The sequence below is a fragment of the Hemitrygon akajei genome, chromosome 24 (assembly GCF_048418815.1).
Source record: "Hemitrygon akajei chromosome 24, sHemAka1.3, whole genome shotgun sequence".
NCBI lineage: Eukaryota > Metazoa > Chordata > Chondrichthyes > Myliobatiformes > Dasyatidae > Hemitrygon > Hemitrygon akajei.
The window spans coordinates 2,738,204-2,760,714 of NC_133147.1; the positions used below are offsets into that span (position 1 = coordinate 2,738,204).

The 22,511-nt window shown below is 44.2% G+C and overlaps 4 protein-coding genes across 4 annotated transcripts; 3 read left to right on the plus strand and 1 right to left on the minus strand.

The window, feature by feature from the left end:
* The first annotated feature begins 6,297 nt into the window (after positions 1 to 6,297).
* On the plus strand, positions 6,298 to 6,991 carry LOC140715569 (histone H1-like). Its single transcript, XM_073027924.1, has one exon. It carries the CDS (start codon positions 6,343 to 6,345, stop codon positions 6,967 to 6,969), a length of 627 nt encoding a protein of 208 aa, XP_072884025.1. The 5' UTR covers positions 6,298 to 6,342; the 3' UTR covers positions 6,970 to 6,991.
* Positions 6,992 to 7,748: 757 nt separating this feature from the next.
* LOC140715570 (histone H3) lies at positions 7,749 to 8,237 on the plus strand. Its single transcript, XM_073027925.1, has one exon. It carries the CDS (start codon positions 7,791 to 7,793, stop codon positions 8,199 to 8,201), a length of 411 nt encoding a protein of 136 aa, XP_072884026.1. The 5' UTR covers positions 7,749 to 7,790; the 3' UTR covers positions 8,202 to 8,237.
* A 3,603-nt stretch (positions 8,238 to 11,840) lies between these two features.
* On the plus strand, positions 11,841 to 13,305 carry LOC140715807 (histone H2AX-like). Its single transcript, XM_073028199.1, has one exon. It carries the CDS (start codon positions 11,873 to 11,875, stop codon positions 12,251 to 12,253), a length of 381 nt encoding a protein of 126 aa, XP_072884300.1. The 5' UTR covers positions 11,841 to 11,872; the 3' UTR covers positions 12,254 to 13,305.
* LOC140715808 (histone H4) lies at positions 13,292 to 13,721 on the minus strand. Its single transcript, XM_073028200.1, has one exon. It carries the CDS (start codon positions 13,695 to 13,697, stop codon positions 13,386 to 13,388), a length of 312 nt encoding a protein of 103 aa, XP_072884301.1. The 5' UTR covers positions 13,698 to 13,721; the 3' UTR covers positions 13,292 to 13,385.
* Positions 13,722 to 22,511: the final 8,790 nt, after the last annotated feature.

A 22,511-nucleotide genomic window follows, 5' to 3' on the forward strand; every position in this document is an offset into this window, starting at 1 on the left:
GGGGTTCTCCTTCATCCAAAGGGACAAAATTGGCTATATTACTGGTAGTGCATCTCTGTATAGTTATGTCTGGAAATGTCAATAGCATCTGATGCGTTGCTATCCTGGCTGGCGTCAGCACAAATTTCCCTCTTTCCAGCAATTCTGCTACTTTGTGGTGTGTGTACAGAGTCACAGGATAGCCCAGGGTTACAGATGATGCCTTTTCATATGCATAGTATAGCGCCGTCAATCCCTGATAACAGGGTGGATACCCCTGAGCCACCTCATCTAGTCTCGTACTGTAGTATGCTATCAGCTGCTTTGCTTTTCCTGTGCCTGTCTCTTGTGTTAGAACTGCTGTGAGATAACCCTCCTGTCGATTGGATACGTACAAACGAAAAACTTTCTCGTAGTCAGGCAAAGCTAATGCTGGTGCTGACTGCAATTCCTGCTTAATAGTATTGAAAGGTATCGCCACCTCTCCATTCCACTGTAAACCATTCTTCAAATTTGTATGTCCTGCTTCTTTCATTATCTTTCTCAAAGGTGCCACAATCTCAGCATATTCTCCTATCCAATCTGAGCTGTACCCTGCCATTCCCAAAAACGTCATCATCTGCCCTACAGTCTGGGGTTTTGGGGCCTTAGTTATTGCCTCAATCTGATCTGGTGCTATCGCCTTCACTCCCTTGGATATTACCCTGCCTAAGTATTCCACTTGCTGCGTGAAAAATTGCAGTTTCTTTTTGGATACTTTATGTCCTCCGTGCTCCAGCTTCTCTAACAGAGTTATAGTGTCCTGCTCACACTGTTCCTTACTGTGGGAGCAAATCAACAGGTCATCCACATACTGTAACAATGTACTTTCCAATGGTATGCCCTCTAGGTCTGCCTTCAACACCTGATTAAAACATGTGGTGAATGTTTAAGCCCTTGCGGCATTCTGGTATAGGTATACTGAGCACCTCTGTAAGTAAATGCAAACAGATACTGACACTGGTCGGCTAGAGGAATACTGAAGAAAGCCGAACACAAATCAATCACTGAAAAGTAACTTGCTTCTGGTGGAACATTAGTCAAAAGCGTGTGTGGATTGGGGACTACCGCTGGCCAGTCCTCTACCACATCATTTACCACTCGCAAATCATGCACCAATCTCCACTTAGATTTATCTGCTTTTAAGACTGGCAGCAACGGGGTATTGCATGGACCGTTTGTTCTTTTAAGCACTCCTATTTCAAGCAACCCCTGCACAGTTGATGCTATTCCCTCTTCTGCTTCTGGTCTTAGAGGGTATTGTGATCTCCTGGGTGGAATTGCTCCCCTTTTCAGCCTTATTTCCACCGGACTAGCTGTTTTTATTTTCCCTACGTCCGTGTCATGCTGTGACCACAGAATAGATGGCAACTCATCTAACCTTCTATCTTTCTGCTGGCCTCTTTCCTTTCCCAGCAATGGCATGTGTGGTTGGGGAGTTATTTCGACCTCTCTCACTATCCCTACCATATCTACACTTACCATTATTTTAATGCAATTGTTGACTTCTGATATCCACACCTCTGGCATGATTTTCCTCCACACTGTTACGGTTTCAGCACTCTTAAATAAGGGTCCTAAGTCTTTAGACTGATATCCCAGGTTTACCAACAACGTTACGTGGGGCGCAGCCTCCGGTATCCTGTACTAATTTTTCTAAAAAGGTGTTCCACTTAACTTGTAAAGCTGCCCCTTGCTTTCCAATTACCACAGCCTCCCCTTCCAGGTGCTGCTGGGTACATGCCTCCAGGTGCCATCTCTCCTCTAACTCCCTGTTCTGAGTCTCGTCAAAAATCACTGTACAATGTAGCTCAGATTTGGGCATTACAGGCCTGGGTAATATAGCCTGCACGCCCTTTTTCCATTTTTCCCAGGTTTCCTGAATCTGATCTGCGGTGTCTCCTATCCAAAAGACATTAGCCTTCTTGTCTTCTCGCACTATCAATTGAGCCCCTGCTCTTTTCACACTCAGCCCATTTCTGGTGCATTCTAATTTTAATTCCAGTTTCAATAAGGCATCTCTGCCTAACAAATTAATCAGAGTTCCTTTAAATACTAGCACTGGCAAAACAATTCCTTTATTTCCCATTCTCAACCGCACCGGAGCCATGCACTGTGTCAACTGTGTTTTCCCTGAGAACTCTACCGTCTTAATAAACTTTCCTGACATGGGAAGGTGAAGGGCATACTGTGGCTGTACACAAGTGTACGTGGCTCCAGTATCTATCATCATTGGTGTCAGTTGCCCTTCTAACATAACCGGAACAATGGGTTCCTCCTCTGCCTCCCTTGTTATCATTGGGTAATGTCCCTTCCCACTCGAGTTCTCGGGGCACCCCTGATACCTTGCTTATGGGTTCACAGGTCCGCTTGGGCCTGTGGGGGCTGGTCCTTGGCTAAACTTTAGTTCCCTTCTTATCGGTTCCTGCTGGTGTGTGACACGCCATGGTGTAAATGGACAATCTCTTCTCATGTGACCTGGCTGATTACATCCCCAGCACAGTCTCTCCACCTCTCTTTCCCCCTGTTTCCTCACTGGTCTCCTCTGTCCCCCTCCTTGGGACTTCCAGTCCTGTCTGGGCTGTTTGAATTTAGTCTGTTCCTGATAGGGCATTTGTGGGAATGCTCCTCCAAAGACGTTGATTATTTTCCGGCCCTTGTCTTACAGTATGATCGGTTCCTCCATATCCAGTTTGATGGCTGTACTCGGACTGGCAGCATCTTTTTGCTTTTCTCTTTTTCCTTCTTTTTGAGTTCTTCGAGCTGCATTTGTATTAACTTTCTTTGCACCTCTTCCTGCTGCTCAGCCAACCTTCATTTGTCTTTCTGGTATTTCTCAACCGCATGGGCTACGTAGTCCCTAATTCTTGTGGGGTCATTCATGTCAGCCCAACCACTTCCTCCAGTTTGGATTTTACTTGCAGAGGCATTGCATCCAAAATGCTATGTCAGAACAGTGTGGTGATAAATAAGCTATTTTCCACCTCTTGCTCAGTCTCCAGTCTCCACCTTTTCAACTGGTTTTCTACGTAGGCTGCTGGGTTTTCAGTGTCTCCCAGTGGATCCCCCTTTACGGTTTTGGGGTCCACTTTGGGTGGATAAAGCTTCCTGAGGGCCTGCCATACCCTCTGCCTCACTCTGTCAAACCTGTCTCCATCAGTTCTCGGGTCGTTCGAGTTTACTATGCCAGCCATTTCCATTAGTTCGTTAACTTTGGAGGTTCCCATCAACCTTATCAATAGTGCCTTCAAATCTCCCATAGCCAATAATCGTCCCACCATTTCTTCTTCAAAGTCTCTAATCCATTTCCCTGCTCCTTCATATAGATTGGGCAGAGTGTTTTTCAGCCCTTCTAGGTCCTGGGATCCCCAAGGGATATACTACACTTGTCCTGATCCTTTAACTAACAACGACATCATTCTTCCTCCTCCTTCCCACCTGCCCTGGCTCTCCTCCTCGCCTGACTCCCCATCTGTGTCAGGGTATGTCTTTACTGCCTCCCACACAAATTTCTCGGGTCCTCTTCTACCCTCGGTCTCCCTGTGGAGTCCTTCCTTTCTGTCCTGATTCAATACTTGGTCGGCCCCTGGAGTATTTTTCGCATCTCCTCTGGCAATCCCCTCTCAGTAATTTATCTAGCTCTCTCTCTACTTCCACAAGTCGCTTCCCTACCGCCTCCTTCTGCTCTTCTAGGCTTCTGCCTCGTACCTCTTCCCCACAAATTCTCGCACCCTCTCTCTCTCCACTTAACTCTTGCTCCTCCAATGAGTCACCTTCTCTTTCTTCCTGTCCGTGTCTGTACACCTGTGGCAGGGACTCCTCATGATCCTTACTCGTGCTTGATTCCCTTCTCTCTTGTGTTTCTCCAAGACTCTCATCTCCTGTCATTTTTCCACTTCCTCTTGAATGCCTAAACTCTTCCTGCCCTGCTCCACTTTCTTTTCTAGTCTGTTTATTTCTATGGTATAACCGATACTCCTCATACTCCTTTTCTTCTCTCAAGTATTTCATCCGTTCAATCTCTTCTTTTATTTCTCTCTTTGCCTGTTAAACCTTTATCCTATCTGCCTGTATCTCCTTCCATATCGCTGCTTTTTCCTTCTCGTATTGTCTTTTTTCCTGCTCATTATCCCAAACTTGAACATCTCCCTGTATGTTTACTGTTCCCGTCAGCAGGGGGCACTGCTTAGGGGTTCCTTCCTCATTATAGGGAGGGGGCTTATCTGTTTCTTTCATATCCGGGTAAGGAGCTGAAGCCAGCTTCTCACTGTACCTTCCTCTCTCTCTAACAGGCTGTTTCTCCAGCACCTTAGTGTCTTCCTCGCTTGTAATCAATATTCTACCTGTCCTCCTCAGCCTTTCTCCCTCCGTTCTGACGAGTTTTAGCACTTCCATTTCTCGTTCTCTTTTTTGCCCTCTTTTCTTAGATTTATCTTTTGGTTTGTAATTTTTAATTAGTGCCTCCATTTCTTCGCACAAGCTTACATCAAACGTTCCTTCTCTTGGCCATTTTGTGACCAGGTTTTTGGTTCTCTTTTCCCATTTTTCTGAAGTTTTTGTGATCTCATATTTATTTACTGGGATTTTTTTGCTCAGAATCTCTACTGCCGTTCCTTTACCTGTCATGTTGTTCTTTCTTTTTAAGCTATTTCAGAGATTCACAGTTCGTTTACTGGATAATATTATTTACTCTAATTCTTTGCCTAGTCTATCGTCTATCTACCAGCGCTTTAAACTATATATTGGACTGTCCTTGTTTTCTATTCTGTTCTGCCCGTACAGACCTCTATTCAGAGCGGTATCCACAGAACTTTGTCTTTGCACCTCGTCTATTCAGACACTTATCTCTTAAGGCGGTATCCACGAGGATTTTCTCTATTTTCCTTTCCCTGCCCATTTCCTTCTCTTGGCCAGTTAGCCTTGTGGGGGTCCCTAGAGGACTGGGAAGCGTCCCCAATCTGCCGTTTCCTTTCCGCGGGTCTCTTTCCGGTCCTGCCGCGGTCGCCAATTTTGTCGTGGTTTTTCGTGCCCCACAGACGACCAGGAGACGCAAAAGATTCTTCAAGAAGTATTAAACTTTAATTTGCAAATCAAAGCTGAGACAGTCATTGAGCTAGTCGCTGACTGTCCACCGACCCTTGTACATAGCATGTTTATAGCAATCACCTGGTTTAGTTGCATTAGCATATCCAATCGGTCTACAGTTGCGTAAAACAAGTACATCTGCCACTATTGTTTCTACCCATTGACTTAATCTCTTAGCTACCTCTCATTAACACACCATTGTCTTCTACATTCTTAAGATTTCATTCTCCTTCTAAATTGGATACATGCATAGCAAATAGCAAGTTCAAAGCTGACTACATAGTTTTGGTTACACAGCAAACAATGCAACTTTTATACTCCAGTACTGTCTGAATCTGATAGGTCTGAATGTCATTTCTGGAGTCTAGATGTTCACAGCTAGCAAACCCAATACAATCACATAACTCAGGCCTTCAATTCCCACTGTAATTCTTCAAAATCTTCTTTGCAACATAATGAATGGCGAGTGGGAAGCGTTATGAAGTGGGACAGCAAGTGTCAGGGAACAAAATGTTCCCGTTGGGGTGAAGGGTAACCTGGCAGGTTTAGGGGACTTTGACTGATGAGAGAATATAAGACTCGGTTTTCAAAAAAAAAACAGGAAACAAAATTGTCATTTAACAATATACATAAATCCCTTCAAAATTTATCCGGTCCAGGATGTAAAGCACCATAAACACACATAGCACATAATTTATGAAAGTAAGGATGAAACCTTCAATTGGATTCCACATAAATAAACAAATTAAAGTGCGTAAATTAAACATTGCAAAATAAAGAACAGATAAACCACTTTGAATGCTGTGTTTGTGAGTCCGATCACATCGCCGCATTTCGTCGTCCCTCCTGTGGAAAATAATATTCCTGTCACGGGAATGACCAACTCTCCAGCTCAGCCTTGCGTGGGAATTAACCACAAATTTTGTTGGCTTCAATATTACAGGCGGAAAACAGAGAACTTGTCCGTGATCGTTGGAGAGAACGAAGTTAATGCAGCGGTGAAACGGATTGACTTTAATTCGGACCAAACTTTCTTCACATTAAAGGGGCCTTGGTGTTGGGGATCCCCTATTTTGTTTGGAATCGGAGAGTTTTTGAGGAGAGACAAAGCAGCCGGGAGCTGACAGCAGGATGACTCCACCCCGTTCGCTCGCTGCCTTTAAATTGCTCTGCACCATCGCCTCTCGCTTCATTTCTCACTCAGTTTTGAGTTTTGAGAGTTTGTACATAGTTGCCGACATGACCGAGACCGCAGCCGCTGAAGTAACTCCCACAACGGCACCCGCCACTACAACTAAGCCTCCCAAGAAGAAGGCTGCCGCCCGGACCAAGCCAACCGGTCCCAAACTGGGCGAACAGATTGACAAGATTGTGGCGGATTGCCGCAGTCACCGAGGGGTGTCTATAGTCGCGATAAAGAAGGAGTTGGCCGCCAACGGCGTAGATGTGGAAAAGCTCAAAAGTCAGATCAAGATGGTCATTAAAAGGAAATTGGAAAGCGGCTCCCTGGTTCACACCAAGGGCGCAGGTGCCTCCGGCTCCCTGAAAGCCGCTAAAAAGGACGGCGCGAAAATCGTGAAAAAAGCGAAGAAACCAGCGGCTAAGAAATCACAGATCAAGAAGCCAGCGATCAAGAAAACTGCGGCCAAGAAAGCAGCAAAGAAATCTCCCGCCAAAAAGCAAATTGTTAAGAAACCGACGGCTAAAAAAGCAGCAGCTAAGAAACCAGCGACGAAGAAGGCTGCGCAGAAGTCCAAGAGCCCCAAGAAGGTCGCAGCTCCGAAGGCGAAGGCGCCCAGGAAATCGGCAAAACCCAAGCCGAAGGCAAAATCTGTCAAAGCCAAGAAAACGGCGGCCAAAAAGTAAATGAAAACGCAACTTGTAAAAATTTGAAACCAACGGCTCTTCTCAGAGCCACTCATACCTCTCAGGAAAGAGCTAGAAAAATTACGTTTGTAGTCAACTGTCACCGGCAGGTCAGGGTGGTATGTATAAAGAGACAGCAGCAGTCGGTTTTTCATTGGAGCGGGAAGAGATGAAGAATTTAATGATGTGGTCGTAATTAATGCTTTGTAGGTATATTGAGCGACATACATTTCAGTTCGGTGTTGATCCCTGTGGTCCTTTTGCTACAATTTTACTCCAAAACCATTTAATAAATGCAGTAAAATCAAATCGATCACAATCCTCTGCCTGTCCTCCCGTTTCCGGCATGACTGAATTCACTCACCTTGAGAGTGGATTGCTATTCAGTAAGAATGCCAACATTCAGATTCTACTGATTGAGGGAAGAAAAAAAAGCGATGATTTAAATGAAGGAGAAATTTGTGATTCTGTTATTTGTAAGAAACCAGTTCGCTCTTGAAATTGGCGGGCGATTTTAAATTGAACCGGCATCCCATCACTGCACACTGATTGGCTGAAACCTGACCCTCTGTCAGCAGTTTCCATATTTTAGTTACAGCTCATATTTCGCACCTCCTCTCGCCATCGCCGCCGCTGCCCCGCCTCAAACTGGTGATAGAAAATCAGCCATTCAGAACGCTGGGACCATTGTAATGGACGTTTCCCTTGCAACCAATTACTGAGTGGGACAGCCCTTCATCAACTCATAAAAAGCCGGTCCCCGCGTTTGCTCAGGCATTGCAATCCCAGTATTTGAAGTTGTTTTTCACTGCCGAAGGAAGATGGCCCGTACCAAGCAAACAGCGCGTAAATCGACTGGCGGGAAAGCTCCCCGCAAACAGCTGGCCACCAAAGCGGCGCGAAAGAGCGCACCAGCCACGGGCGGAGTAAAGAAGCCTCATCGCTACCGGCCCGGCACTGTGGCTCTGAGGGAGATCCGGCGCTACCAGAAATCCACCGAGCTGCTCATCCGCAAACTGCCCTTCCAGCGCCTGGTGCGAGAAATCGCTCAGGACTTCAAAACCGACCTGCGGTTCCAGAGCTCGGCTGTCATGGCCCTGCAAGAGGCCAGTGAAGCTTACCTGGTGGGGCTTTTTGAGGACACCAATCTTTGTGCCATCCACGCTAAGCGAGTCACCATCATGCCTAAAGACATCCAGCTGGCCCGCCGCATCCGCGGGGAGCGCGCCTGAATCCAGCCTCTGTGCCCACCCACAAAAACGGCTCTTTTAAGAGCCACCATTCCGACAGTGGAAAGAGCTGTCACTTATTGTACACCGACATGCCATTCCCCTTTGACCTTCCCCTATGAAATAACTTCTCCCTCACCGTCAGCGCGTACTTGTCCCATATCCCTGTGCCGTTGCTTACTTGTGGCCCGGTATGCAGGGAATTGAGGTTACTAATGTTATCGAGAATGGGCTTTGGTAGGTGCTGTCTTATCTTTAGCAACCGGTCCTATTACTAGTCGATTCCACGATCACTTAACGGAAACATAGATGCTGTAATTCCATTTCCTTCACAGATCCAACATTTTTTAACGCGTTGCAAACTGGCCCGCAGTTTGATAAGAGAGACCAGTGCATCACCTGATGACGTTTACGTACAGACCCAACGCGATTATGCACTGGATTGGATTTTGGGAGCTAAATGGGCTGAAACATTCAAACGGGCCAGTTGGGCTAGTGACAAAAAAATATTGCTCCAATGAATAAATCGGTGCATATTATTGCGGACTCCGGATCAATAAGTGACTTTTTCGGCGGGCTTTTTAAATTTCAGGTCAGCCCGTGGACTAACAATTACTTACGGCGCTTTCGTTGCTGCTGTCTGTTCGGTGGTGAATAAGGCGGCTCTCTGATTGGCTTATTGCGCTCACCAGAAAAGAGGGAAATTTTATCTCCAGACCATTGCGGAGTTAATGAGTTGTATTATACATTGAATAGAACATTTAGATTATTCTGTGTTGTGTTGGGTCTGCTGCCCCCTCCCTTTTGAAATGGCTGGATGATATCCAAGCCTGGGGTTTACCTGTGATGCTGTTTGGCCTTCTGTTTCTGCTCTGCAGGTGAAACATTGTATTGCGAAGGTTACAGAGGGCTGTGAATTATTTGTTACACCTCAATGGTCATGAGGATGATCATCCAGCTCAATATATTGAAAGACTGTTGGGATTATCAAGATTTGCATTTTTGAGTGGGAAGAAAGTGATCAGGCAGAAAACATGGCTCTGTCCAAATGCTCCTAGTGTGTCTTTATCCACTATTCCTCCCTGGCTGCTTCCTTTCCCTGGGGTAGATTTGACTCTTTGGGAGAGGGGTGTCAGAATGTGCCTGGTGTGTAACTGAAAAGTAACTGGTGACTCAATCTGTGCATCATCAATATGGCGGAATGGTTCCATTGTTTACAGAAGGGTCTAAAAGCCCAGCGTCTCAGAACGGCAATGCAGCTGTCTATATCTCAGAATTTCAGGTGCCAGTTAGAAAAACATTATCTAATGATCTTTCAGCTTGTACTGTTTAAATGGTGGCAATCCTTGGATAGATGATGTGTCTGACACATTCTGACACTGTTCTGACTGCCTGACCAGACCGGTGCCATAAGACTATCAAATATACTATAAGAGCAGAATTGGGTAATTTGGCTCATTGAGTGTACTCTACCATTACATCATGGCTGATCCATTTCCCTCTCAGTTGTAATCTACTTTCTTCTCCCCACAACCACTTAGGCCTTGATTAATAAAATATCTTTCAACTTCAGCCTTAGATCGCTTGGCCTCCACAGCTGCCTGTGGCAAGGAATACCACAGATTTGCCTCTCGCTGGCAATGGAATTCTTCTTATCTCTCTTCTGATTCTTTTTACAAAAAAATTTGTAATAGTTTATTTACAGAACAAATACACAAAGTACAATCATTCAGTATTTACAAGACAGTGAATAAATTCAAATTAACTTATCATTTACCACCTATAAAGCAGTCAATTTCAGGGGCCCACTGCTCCAGGAAATCCCCCACTGTACCTATTGTAACTGCATGCTCCCTCTCCAATGATAACTAGGTACACATGTATCCTCAAAGGAGGGGCAGGCAGATGGCCCTAGCAGAGCTCTCGACTTTCTGCTGCCTAGACCTGTGACTGGCCATCTTGGCCAGGTCCAGGAGCAAGCTCACCTCATCGCTGGGTGCCCATATATGAGGAGCACAGTGCTGAATTGCAACCAGAACCTAAACAGCAACCCCTTCAGAAACTCAAACTGGGGTGCAACTAGTCTTAAACTCCCCCATCATAGAAAACTTTCCTCCTCATATCCACTCTATCAAGGCCTTTTAACATTTGATATCTTTTAATAAGGTTTTCTCATTCTTCTGCATTCCAGTGAGTAGAGGCTCGGAACCATCAAATGCTCTTCACATGACAAGCCTTTCAAAGGTTCATTTAATGTCAGAGAAATGTATACAATATACATCCTGAAATGCTTTTTCTTCGCAACCATCTATGAAACAGTGGAGTGCCCAAAAGAATGAATGACAGTTAAATGTTAGAACCCCAAAACCACCCCCAGCTCCCCCCTCTCGTGTGTAAGCGGCAGCAAACAACAATTCACCTCCCCCCACCGGCAAAAGTAAAGTACAACTTTCTATCCCAGAATTATTTTTGAATTTCCTTTGAAACCTTTACAATATCAGCACATCTTTTCTTAGATAATGGTCCCACAACTGCTCATTGTGAGGACTTACAAAGCCTTGACATTACATCTTTGCTTTTATATTCTCGTCTCCAAAGCTTCAAACTGCAAATTAACCTTTAGGGAATCTTGCACAATGACTCCCAATTTGCCTTGCACCTCGATTTTTTGAATATTCTCCCATTTAGAATAGCCTATGCTTTTATATTTTCTACTAAAGTGCCTAACCATACACTTCCCGACTCTGTATTCCACTCCTTTGCACTTTCTCCTCATCTGTCGGTCCTTCTGCAGACTGCCTGCTTATGTAACACTATCTGCCCCTCTACTTATCGTTGTATCATCCACAAACTTGGCAAAAAGCTATCAATTCCATCATCTGAATCACAGGAGCAAAGAGAAGCAGTCCCAACACATAGACTAGTGGAACAGCATCAGCCTCTTGCCTCTCTTTCACTCTTTGCATTTCTGAAGAAACTTTTCATCTATAGTATTATTGGTTAGTTTACATTCCGATTCCATTGTTATGACTTTAGTTTCCTTTTCCAATCCTCTAACCCCACAAATTTTTGCTCTATTATATGCCCTTTGATGTATTTACCTTTTATTTTGCCTTTGACTTCCTTTGTCCCCCTTTTCATTGGGGGGGGGGAAACTTCAGGCTAAACTCCAGTCGCAGTTTGAAAAGAGTAACTTATTTATAAACTGATGCGGTTCATGCATTGAGCGCGAACAGAATTTGACAATCGATTTTTGTTCTGAACTTATTCGTTGAAAGAAATCCGCGAATTAAATCGCGAGATATTGTTACAGTAATAGCTACACTTAAATTAAATGTGGCAGATTTCAGTAATTGGTGAATGGAAAGACCAAGTCGACAAAGAGACCTGTATGAGTTGATTTTAGATTAGGTTTGAACAAAGGATTTTTGGCGGGCTGTTTCAAATTTCAGTTTATTTTAGGAGAGTGGCGGTTATTTTCCGCGCTTCTGCTGTTCTTTCTTGATTGGTGAATAAGGCAGCTCTCCGATTGGATTACTTGTTCTTTCCAATGAGATGAAACGTTGTTCCACCAATCGTAAACAATCCGCGCGCATTCTCCCAAAACATACAATAACGGTGAGGGCCAGAAGCATTTTCTCATTCGCTGTGAGAGTTTTACTGAGATTGTGAAAATGAGTGGGCGAGGAAAAACCGGCGGCAAAGCTCGGTCCAAGGCCAAGTCTCGATCGTCCCGGGCAGGACTGCAGTTCCCGGTGGGCCGTGTTCACAGGCTCCTACGGAAGGGTAACTATGCTGAGCGGGTGGGTGCCGGAGCCCCGGTCTATCTGGCTGCTGTGCTCGAGTATCTGACGGCTGAAATCCTTGAGCTGGCCGGCAACGCGGCCCGGGACAACAAAAAAACCCGCATCATTCCCAGGCATCTGCAGCTGGCCGTCCGCAATGACGAGGAGCTTAACAAGCTGCTGGGAGGGGTGACCATCGCTCAGGGCGGGGTGCTCCCCAATATCCAGGCCGTGTTGCTGCCCAAGAAAACCGGCGGAGCCAGCAAGTGAAGAGACAGAATCTGACCCAGTGACCCAAAGGCTCTTTTCAGAGCCGCTACAGTGTCTGTGGAAGGGCTTTTCTACGGATGTCATGAGCTGGGGGAAAGGGCTCAGGTTCGCATTAGATTTTTGTAGTAATTGTTTGGCAAGGCGCATTAAAATTGTCTGCTGCTGTGAAGCTCGCAGGGTTAGTGGTGAGTGTACAGTCTGAGATAACGGAGCTGGGTCTTCCGCCGACTGCTGGGAGTTGATCCGCCCCACTAAAGCTCCACCTCTGCCATTGACGTCTCGATTACGAATAGCCGTTTTTTCCAGAACAATTGCGAGCGGGGTGAGCATCATCTGTGCCCAGCTCCCGATGTGTATGACTGGCGGTCCGACTTCAGTCAGTCCGAAATGATTCGCTGTCATCGGGAATGTTTTTTGAGGAAGGTGATTTTTGCAGAAACACAAAAATTATCCTAACTCTATTAAATTTTGCAATATTTTCCCCCATTACCAACTATCTATACCACACCTCTGTGTTCAAAAATACCCAGATATGTACCGTAGCTGGGAAGGTGGAACTGTGTGGTGGTTTCTTTCGAACTTATAGTCTTAACATCTTTGGACTATTTTTACTGTGCTCATGGTCTGTTTTTTTTAATCAATTGTGGTATTGTTTGCACTGTTGTAACTATATGGAACTATGTGGTTTTGTGTAGGTCATGTAGCTTTAGCTTTTGGTTTGCTGGGTGGTAGAGTTGGCCTCTTGACTTGGTGTGTCTGGGTAGTCTTGTGTTGTCTGATGGGTTTGGAGCTCCTTTCCGGGGAAAGCGCTAAGACGGCAGCGCGATATTAATACGTAACAGCATCTCCGGACTCTGGATTTGGGGATTACCAAACGTTATCTGGATTTTCCGGTCTGCTTTGTCGTGTGCTTTTGCGATGTCATTCTGGAAAACGTTGTCTCATTATTTAACTGCATTGTATTTGTGGTTTCTAAATGACAATAAACTGAACTGAACTTAAAGGAACTATGAACAAACAAGTTAGCTTCGCCGATAAAATTACAAATAGTATCTGGGTCACTGCTCTCTGTGAGGCGGTGGGCGGCTCTTAGAAGAGCCTTTGTGTTGTGTACAGGGGAACGGAGATTTATTCAACCGCCGAAGCCGTAGAGCGTGCGGCCCTGGCGTTTCAGCGCGTACACCACATCCATGGCGGTGACTGTCTTGCGCTTAGCGTGCTCCGTGTAGGTGACTGCATCCCGGATCACATTCTCCAGGAAAACCTTCAGTACACCGCGGGTCTCTTCGTAGATCAGACCAGAGATTCGTTTGACGCCGCCACGCCGAGCCAGACGGCGGATGGCTGGTTTGGTGATGCCCTGGATGTTGTCACGGAGCACTTTACGGTGCCGCTTGGCTCCGCCTTTGCCGAGTCCTTTGCCTCCTTTTCCTCTGCCAGACATATTACCGCTTCACTGCAGACGCTGCTCAGTGACGAACTGACTGCTGCTGTCTGCTTTTATACACAGCGCCCCGACCTGCCCGAGAACGGTGCAAAAAGAGTGGCAGGAAGGGGTGGAGTGACGCACAACGAGGTGTAGAGAGAGACGGGGAGGGCTGGAGATAGGCTGATTTATACTTGTTAGACGGACGGGCATTGAGAGACCGGCCTCTCACTTTCCTGTCTACAACCGCCAATTTTTGACAGTTTATCCACAACGGGATAAAATCTTGAGATTTGTCCACAATTCTCCAACAATTAAATGATAATCATCAGAACACCACTAGTCACCGGCAGCCAACCAGAAAAGGCTTCCTTTATTCCAAATCCGTGCCTCCTGCCAAGCAGCCACTGCTTTACCCATGCTAGAATCTTTCCTGTAATACCAAGGGCTCGTAGCTTGTTAAGCAGCTTCATGTCTGGCACTTTCTCAAAGGCCTTCTGAAAATCCAAGTGCACAACATCAACAGATTCTCCTTTGTCTGCCCTGCTTTTTATTTATTCAAAGAATTCCAACAGATTTGTTAGGCGATATTTTCCCTTGAGGAAAACCAGCCTTTTTTATCATGTGCCTCATCCTTAATTATCAATTCCAACATATTCCCAACGACTGAGCTCAGACTAACTGGTCTATAGTTTCCTTTAGAAACATGGCAAACCTGTGTTTTGTATGCTGTAGCACAATACAGGCTTTCACCCACAAAGCTGTGCCAAACATGTCCTTACCTTAGAAAACACAAAGTACACTGCAGATGCTGTGGTCAAATCAACACGTACAAACAAGCTGGATGAACTCAGCAGGTTAGGCAGCATCCGTTGAAAGGAGCAGTCAACGTTTTGGGCCGAGACCAAATGCTGCCCAACCTGCTGAGTTCATCCAGCTTGTTTGTACATGTTGATCCTTACCTTAGAACTACATAGGCTTACCTATAGCCCTCTATTTTTTCTAAGCTCCATGTATCCATCCAGGAATCTTTTAAAAGAACCTATCATTTCTACCTTTACCACAGCCGCCAGAAGCCCATTCCATGCACTTACCCCTGACATCTCCTTTCCAAGCACCTTAAAAATATGTCCACCTGTGCTACCCATTTCCGGCCTGAGAAAAGGCATCTAATTATCCACAATATCAATGCCTCTCATTATCTTGTACACTTCTATGAGGTCACCTCTTGTCCTCCATTGCTCCAAGGAGAAAAGGCCGAGTTCACTCAAACTATTCTCATAAGGCATGCTCCCCAATCCAGGCAACATCCTTGTAAGTCTCCTCTGTACCCTTTCTATGGTTTCCACGTATCTCCTGTAGTGAGGCAAGCAGAATTGAGCACAGTACTCCAAGTGGGGTTTGACCAGGGTCCTATATAGCTGCAACATTACTTCTCGGCTCTTAAACTCAATCCAACAATTGATGAAGACTAATGCACCGTATGCCTTCTTAACCACAGAGTCAACCTGCATAGGTTTGAGTGTCCTATGGACTCGGGCCCCAAGATCCTTCTGATCCTCCACACTGCCAAGAGCCTTGCCATTAATGCTATGTGCTGCCATCGTATTTGACCTACTAAAACGAACCACCTCACACTTGGATCCCAAGCATTCTTACTTTCTCAATAAGCCTTGCATAGGTACCTTACCAAATGCCTTGCAAAAGTCCATATAAACTACATCTACGGCTCTACTTTCATCAATGTGTTTAGTTACATCCTCAAAAAATTTAATCAGGCTCATAAGGCATGACTAGCCTTGAACAAAGCCATGCTGACTACTCCTAATCATATCATGCCTCCTCAAATGTTCATAAATCCAGCCTCTCAGGATCTTCTCCATCAAATTATCAACCACTGAAGTAAGACTCATTGGTCTATAATTCCTGGGCTATACCTACTCCCTTTCTTGAATATGAGAACAACATCCACAATCCTCCAGAACCTCCCCTGTCCTCATTGATGATGCAAAAATTATCGCCAGAGGCTCAGCAATTTCCTCCCTTGCTTCCCACAGTAGCCTTGGGTATATCCCATCTGGCCCCAGTGACTTATCCAACTTGATGCTTTCCAAAAGCTCCAGCACATCCTCTTCCTTAATATCTACATGCTCAAGATTTTCAGTCCAGTGCAAGTCATCCCTACATTCACCAAGATCCTTTTCCGTAGTGAATACTGAAGATAAGTATTCATTAAGTACCTCTGCTATCTGTTCCGGTTCCAACACTCTTTTCCACTGTCACACTTGATTGGTCCTATTCTCTCACATCTTATCCTCTTGCTCTTCCCGTTCCTGTAGAATGCCTTAATCCTATCTGCCAAGGCCTTCTCATGGCCCCTTCTGGCTCTCCTAATTTCTTCTGCCCTTCTCCCTTCTTGAAGAGTGGAGTGACAGTTGCATATTTTCAGTCTTCGAGAACCATTCCATAATTGAGTGATTCTTGAAAGATCATTACTAGTGCCTCCACAATTTCTTCAGCAACTTCTTTCAGAACATTGAGGTGTAAACCATCTGGTCTATTTACCTTTAGACCTTTCAGTTTCCCAAGAACCTTCTCTCTAATGATGGCAACTTCGTACACTTCATGACCACTGGAAAATCTTCCATACTGCTAGTGTCTTCCACAGTGAAGATTGTTGCAAAATATTTCTTCATTTTGTCCTCTATTTCCTTGTTCACCATTGCCTTAAGCTTTCTAATCAATTCCAGTTTGTTGCATAACACGCAATCCAGAATAGCTGATCCCTAGTGGGCCCCAGCATGAACTGCTCTAAAAAGCCATCTTTTAGGCACTCTAGAATTCCCCCCTCCTGGAATCTAGCACTAACCTGATTTTTCCAATCTACCTGCATATTGAAATCTTCCTTGACTATTGGAACATTGTCCTTTTGGCATGCATTTTCTATCTCCCATTGTCATTTGCAAAGGACATCCTTCTCCTCCTTATACAACTCCTATCAGGCTCTTTTTACTCTTCCAGTTCCTTAGCCCTAACCATAATGATTCAATGCCTTTTTGGCCCTATGTCATCTCTTTCTAATGATTTGATTTCATTTTATACCAAAAGGGCAGCACCACCCCCTCTGCCTTCCTGCCTGTCCTTTTGGAATAATGTCTATCTTTGGGCATGAAGCTCCCAGCTATAATTTTCTTTCAGAAATGATTCAGTGACACCTACATCATACCTGCCTATCTGCAATTGTGCTAAAAGTTCATCTACCTTATTCTGTATACTGTGCACATTCAGTCCTGTGTTCACTCTTTTCAGTTTTGTCTGCCCCTTATGTTGCACTTCATCCTGTTGGCCACAATTTTGCCCCATCAGCAGCCTCTTCTCACTATACATTGCCTCTGTTTGTAAATCAGCTACCTCATCTTCAGTACTATTAACCACCTTCCTTATGATACCTCTTGCAGTGAAATATATGCAGCTCAGCACACTAGTTGCCCCATGCTTAATCTTTTAATTTCTAACTTATGTCAAACCTCCATAACCTCTCCACTTACAACCATGTAGTATGACCAAGCCTTCCCGCTAGGATATACATTCCCCTCTAGTTCAGTGCAAACTGGGCCATTTGTACCAGTCCCACCTTCCGTCGAAAAGAATCTAATGATCATAAATTTTATGCCCTCTCTCCTACACCAACTCCTTAGCCACATACTAAACCAGATAATTTTCCTACTTCTGGCCTCACAAGCATGTGGCATGGGTATCAATCTTGAGATTACAACTCCGGAGGTCCTGCCATTTAACTTGGCACCTAACTCCCTGAACTACCTATACAGAACCTTGTCACTCATCCTGCCCATGTCATTGTTACTTACGTGCAGCATGACTTCTGAGTGGGAGCCAGGATGGGAGGAGGTTACAGAGGGAGTAAGAGGGTGAGGACCAGAATCAGGTTTATTATCACCGGCTTGTGACATGAAATTTGTTAACTTAGCAGCAGCAGTTCAGTGCAATACATAATCTAGCAGAGAGAAAAAAATAATAAATAAAATAATACATAAAATAAATAAACAAGTAATTCAATTGTGTAAATTGAATAGATTTAAAAAACATGCAGAAACACATATACAGTATATTAAAAAAAGTGAGGTAGTGCCCCAAGCTTCAATTTAATTTACCGTAGATTCCGGATTTTAAGCCGCTACTTTTTTCCCACATTTTGAACAGCTTTGAACTTTGTGGCCTTTAATCCGAAGCGGCTAATACATGATTTTTTTCATGCCGCCTCGTAAACATTTTGCCTCATAACAGTAGACCAATGAAATTGATGAGTAGTTCACAGAGGTCCAATGAAATTGTACGATAAATCAAGCGCACTTTCACAATTAAATTATTGTAAATCAGTCATTTGTACTCACCCTCATCAACATGGAAAACACTCGAAGCATTGTGCTGCCTTATGGCAGTTACTTAGTTTATAATATTTTCGCTTAGTAATTCATTTTCTAGTTAAAGTTAGAAGAGTTTTAACTATATTTGTTTTCTGTACTACATCTCGGGATGCTATGACGTCACACCCGGTTTCGCGGTGTCTTGTGGGAAAATGCCGGTTTGCGATGAAACGGGACGGAGGGAGGGAGCGCATTACGCGAGCGGCTTTGGATCTGAGCGAACGCTGCTTTTAAGTTAAAGGTGATCAATAACTTTTCCTGGTAGGCTGCAATATATATATTTTTTACCAGTCGTTAGGAGATATTGGAATGTTGTTCAGTAAAGAAGTATACGCAACGTATATTTAAAAGTAGCCGCGTTACGGGCACGGTTCGAAAAAAAGCATTTGCAATATGTATTTGTTTTTGTTACCATATGGAGTTAATTAAAAGTTAAAAAATCCTCACGTGTAATATCTTTCTGTGTAAATATCTCATATTACAACGTGGGACACCTGCGGCCGAAAATCCGATGCGGCCTAAAATCCGGTGCGGCCTTTAAATTAAAAAATTGATTTTATTTCTAAAATTAGAGCCAGCGGCTTTTAATCAGGTGCGCTCTGTAGTCCGGAATCTACGGTAGTAATCAGATGGCAGAGGGGAAGAAGCTGTTACTGAATCACTGAGTGTGTTTCTTCAGGCTTCTGTCCTCCTACCTGATGTTAACAGTGAGAAAAGGGCATACCCTGGGCACTGGAAGTCCTTAATAATGGACGCTGCCTTTCTGAGACACCACTCCCTAAAGATGTCCTGGGTACTTTGTAGACTGGTGCCCAAGATGGGAGATGACTAGATTTACAACCTTCTGCAGCTTGTTTTGGTCCTGTGTAGTAGCCCCTCCATACCAGACAGTGATGCAGCCTGTCAGAATGCTCTCCACGGTACAGATGAAAAAGATTTTGAGTGTATTTGTTGACATCCCAAATCTCTTCAAACACCTAATAAAGTATAGCCACTATCTTGCCTTCTTTATGACTACATTGATATGTTGGGACCAAGTTAGATCCTCAGACATCTTGATACCCAGGAGCTTGAAGCTGCTCACTCTCTCCACTTGTTATCTCTCTGAGGATTGGTACATGTTCCTTTGTCTTACCCTTCCTGAAGTCCACAATCAGTTCTTTTGTCTTACTAACATTGAGTGCCAGGTTGTTTCTGCGGCACCATACCACTAGTTGGCATATCTCACTCCTGTACACCATCTCATCTGAGATTTTATCACCAATGGTCGTATTGTCAGCAAATTTATAGATTTCAAGGAGGAATGTAATCCCAACAGTGAGAATGGGAAACCTAAGGCAGAGAGGCAGTGCAGTAAAGCACAGACAGCCACTCACTGTTCCTGGTCAGCAGTCAGGATGAGAAGAGGCAGATGCCCACAGTGGAGAAAAAGTCAACTCCACCAGTCCATCCCCACATCTACATCGCAAAGGGAAAGAGCAAGGAGCAGCTCACCTGATCCATCTGCCACCTTCTCCATCCCTCTCCATCAACCTGCAAACCATAGAAGCTAGTACATCTCCACTCACTTTGCAAAACAACATGAGATACGGACTGACCCCACCTCAGTCCCTGCCACACTGCCAGGAGTGAAGACTCACCTCCAGCCCCAGGCCCTGGTAACTCCTCCATCCTCTGCCCAATGGCCAAGCATCATTCAAACACACCAAACACTCTTCTGGAAAGTATTCCACCACAGTCCCATTCACATTTGTATCAGTACAACCCCATATAGTACTAACATCATTAACATTTCCACACCTTATTAACCTAACTCTTCCACTTCCACCCACACCCTCCAAACCATCAGGTGTTAAACTTCCACAATGGTCATGAGGTGTAATTTACTATTTTTTCCAATTTTCAACCACAATTGACTCATAAACAGCTCCAATTTCCAAAATTCTGTGCTATCCAATCTTTGACAGAGGTAGCCACTGCTCTTTCGTTACTAATTTTCCAATCATGTCTTCCATCAATGTAACCTTGTGCATGTGATAAGGATTTTTTTTCTGTCTTTCTTTACCAAACAGCTTCGATCTTTGTAGTAAGTTTAGATTTTTTATAATAAAATTATTACAATTCAAATTACAATTTAATTAATGTACATGTTTGATTATGCATATAGGGTACTGTGATTGCAAGTGGGATTTAAATATAATGTATTTGGTACTATTCTATTTTTTTATTCATGATATATATCCTCATGTACTCTGTATTCTTCTATGTAAAAATTAATAAAAATATCAAAAGATAATCTTGTATTGTAAAACATGGGCTAGACCACAACCAAGTTTCCTGTACACATGTAACATCAAGATTAATTGGTAAATACACACTGGGCCATTGCTACACCACCATCAGGAATGCTCACCGTGCTATTCCACACCCTCACTTCGGGATGTCTGATCACCTAGCTGTACTTCTGCTCCTTAATTATAGGCAGATACTGAAGACTGCAGCACCAGCAGTGAAGACCAGGAAGGTTTAGACAAGGAAAGCACAGAAGCGCCTATGGGACTGCTTTGAATCAGTGAAATGGACATTATTCAGGGATTCATCTTTGAATCAGGATGAATATGCTGCAGTTGTTACTGACTTCATTAAAACCTGGGTGTGCCTACAAAGACTTACTGTACATTTCAAAACCAAAAGCTGTGGATGAACCAGGAGGTGCATCATCTGCTGAAAGCTAGGTCTGTGACATTCAGGTTTGGCAACACAGGCCCTGTACCAGAAAACCAGGTATGATTTGTAGAGGGCTATTTCAAAAGTGAAGAGGCAATTTTGAATGAGGTTGGAGGTGATATCAGATGCACTGCAACTCTGGCAGGGTCTGCAAGACATTACTTCCTACAAAGTGAAACCCAACAGTTTGAATGGCAGTGATGCTTCACTACCAGATGAACTCAACGCCTTCCATGCATGCTTTGAAAGGCAGAACACACCTACAGCTGTGAAGATTTCTGCTGCACCTGATGACCCCGTTATCTCTATCCCAGAGGCCGATGTTAGACTGTCTTTAAAGAGAATGAACCCTCACAAGACAGAAGGTCCTGGTTGAGTAACTGGTAAGGTTCTGAAGACCTGTGTCATCCAACTAGCAGAAGTATTCAAGGACATTTTCAACCTCTCACTACTATGGGAGAAGTTCCCATTTGCTTCAAAAAGGCATAAATTATACCAGTGCCAAAGAAGAATAATGTGGGCTGCCTTAATGACTATCAACAGTGATGAAATGCTTTGAGAGGTTGGTTATGACTAGACTGAACTCCTGCCACAGCAAGGACCTGGACTGATTGCAATTTGACTATCGCACAATAGGTCAATGGCAGACACAATCTCAATGGCTCTCCACATGGCCTTAGAACACCTAGACAACACAAACACCTACATCAGTATGCTGTTCATCGACTATAGCTCAGCATTTAATAACATAATTCCCACAATCCTGATTGAGAAGTTGCAGAACATGAGCCTCTGTACCTGCCTCTGCAATTGGATCCTCAACTTTCTATGCAGATTGGTGATAACATATCCTCCTCGCTGGCACACCACAGGGGTATGTGCTTAGTCCACTGCTCTACTTTCTGTATACACGACTGTGTGGCTAGGTATAGCTCAAATACCATCTACAAACTGCTGACAATACAACCATTGTTGGTAGAACCTCAGATGGTCATGAGAGGGTGTATAGGAATGAGATATGACAACTAGTGGAATGGTGCTGCAGCAAAAACCTGGCACTCAATGTCAATAAGATGAAAGAGCTCATTGTGGACTTCAGGAATTTAAGACGATGGAGCACATACCAGTCCTCATAAAGAGATTAGAAGTGGAAAGAGTGAGCAGCTTCAAGTTCCTCGGTGTCAAGATCTCTGAGGATTTAACCTGGTCTCAACATATTGATGTAGTCATAAAGAAGGTAAGACAACAGCTATACTTTATTAGAAGTTTGAAGAGATTTAGCATGTCAACAAATACACTCAAAAATTTATACTGTTGTACCTAATGCGATCATTCATATAACCTAAATTAACACTATCCAGCAACTTTTTTTCCATCAAATTTAATCAAAATGTGGGGGTAGTGTCATGATTAGCACAATGCATTACAGTAAAGGTGACTAGGGTGCAATTCTCAACGCTGTCTGTAAGGAATTTATGCGTTCTCTTGCCCCCCCCCCCCCCATGACTCTCTGGGTTTCCTCCAGGTGCTCCAGTTTCTACCCACAGTCCAAAGACATACTGCTTGGTAGGTTAATTGGTCAATATAAATTGTCCCGTGATTAGATGGGAATCACATCACATTTTACCCTTACAAACAGCTGCCAAACTTCTGGCGATGA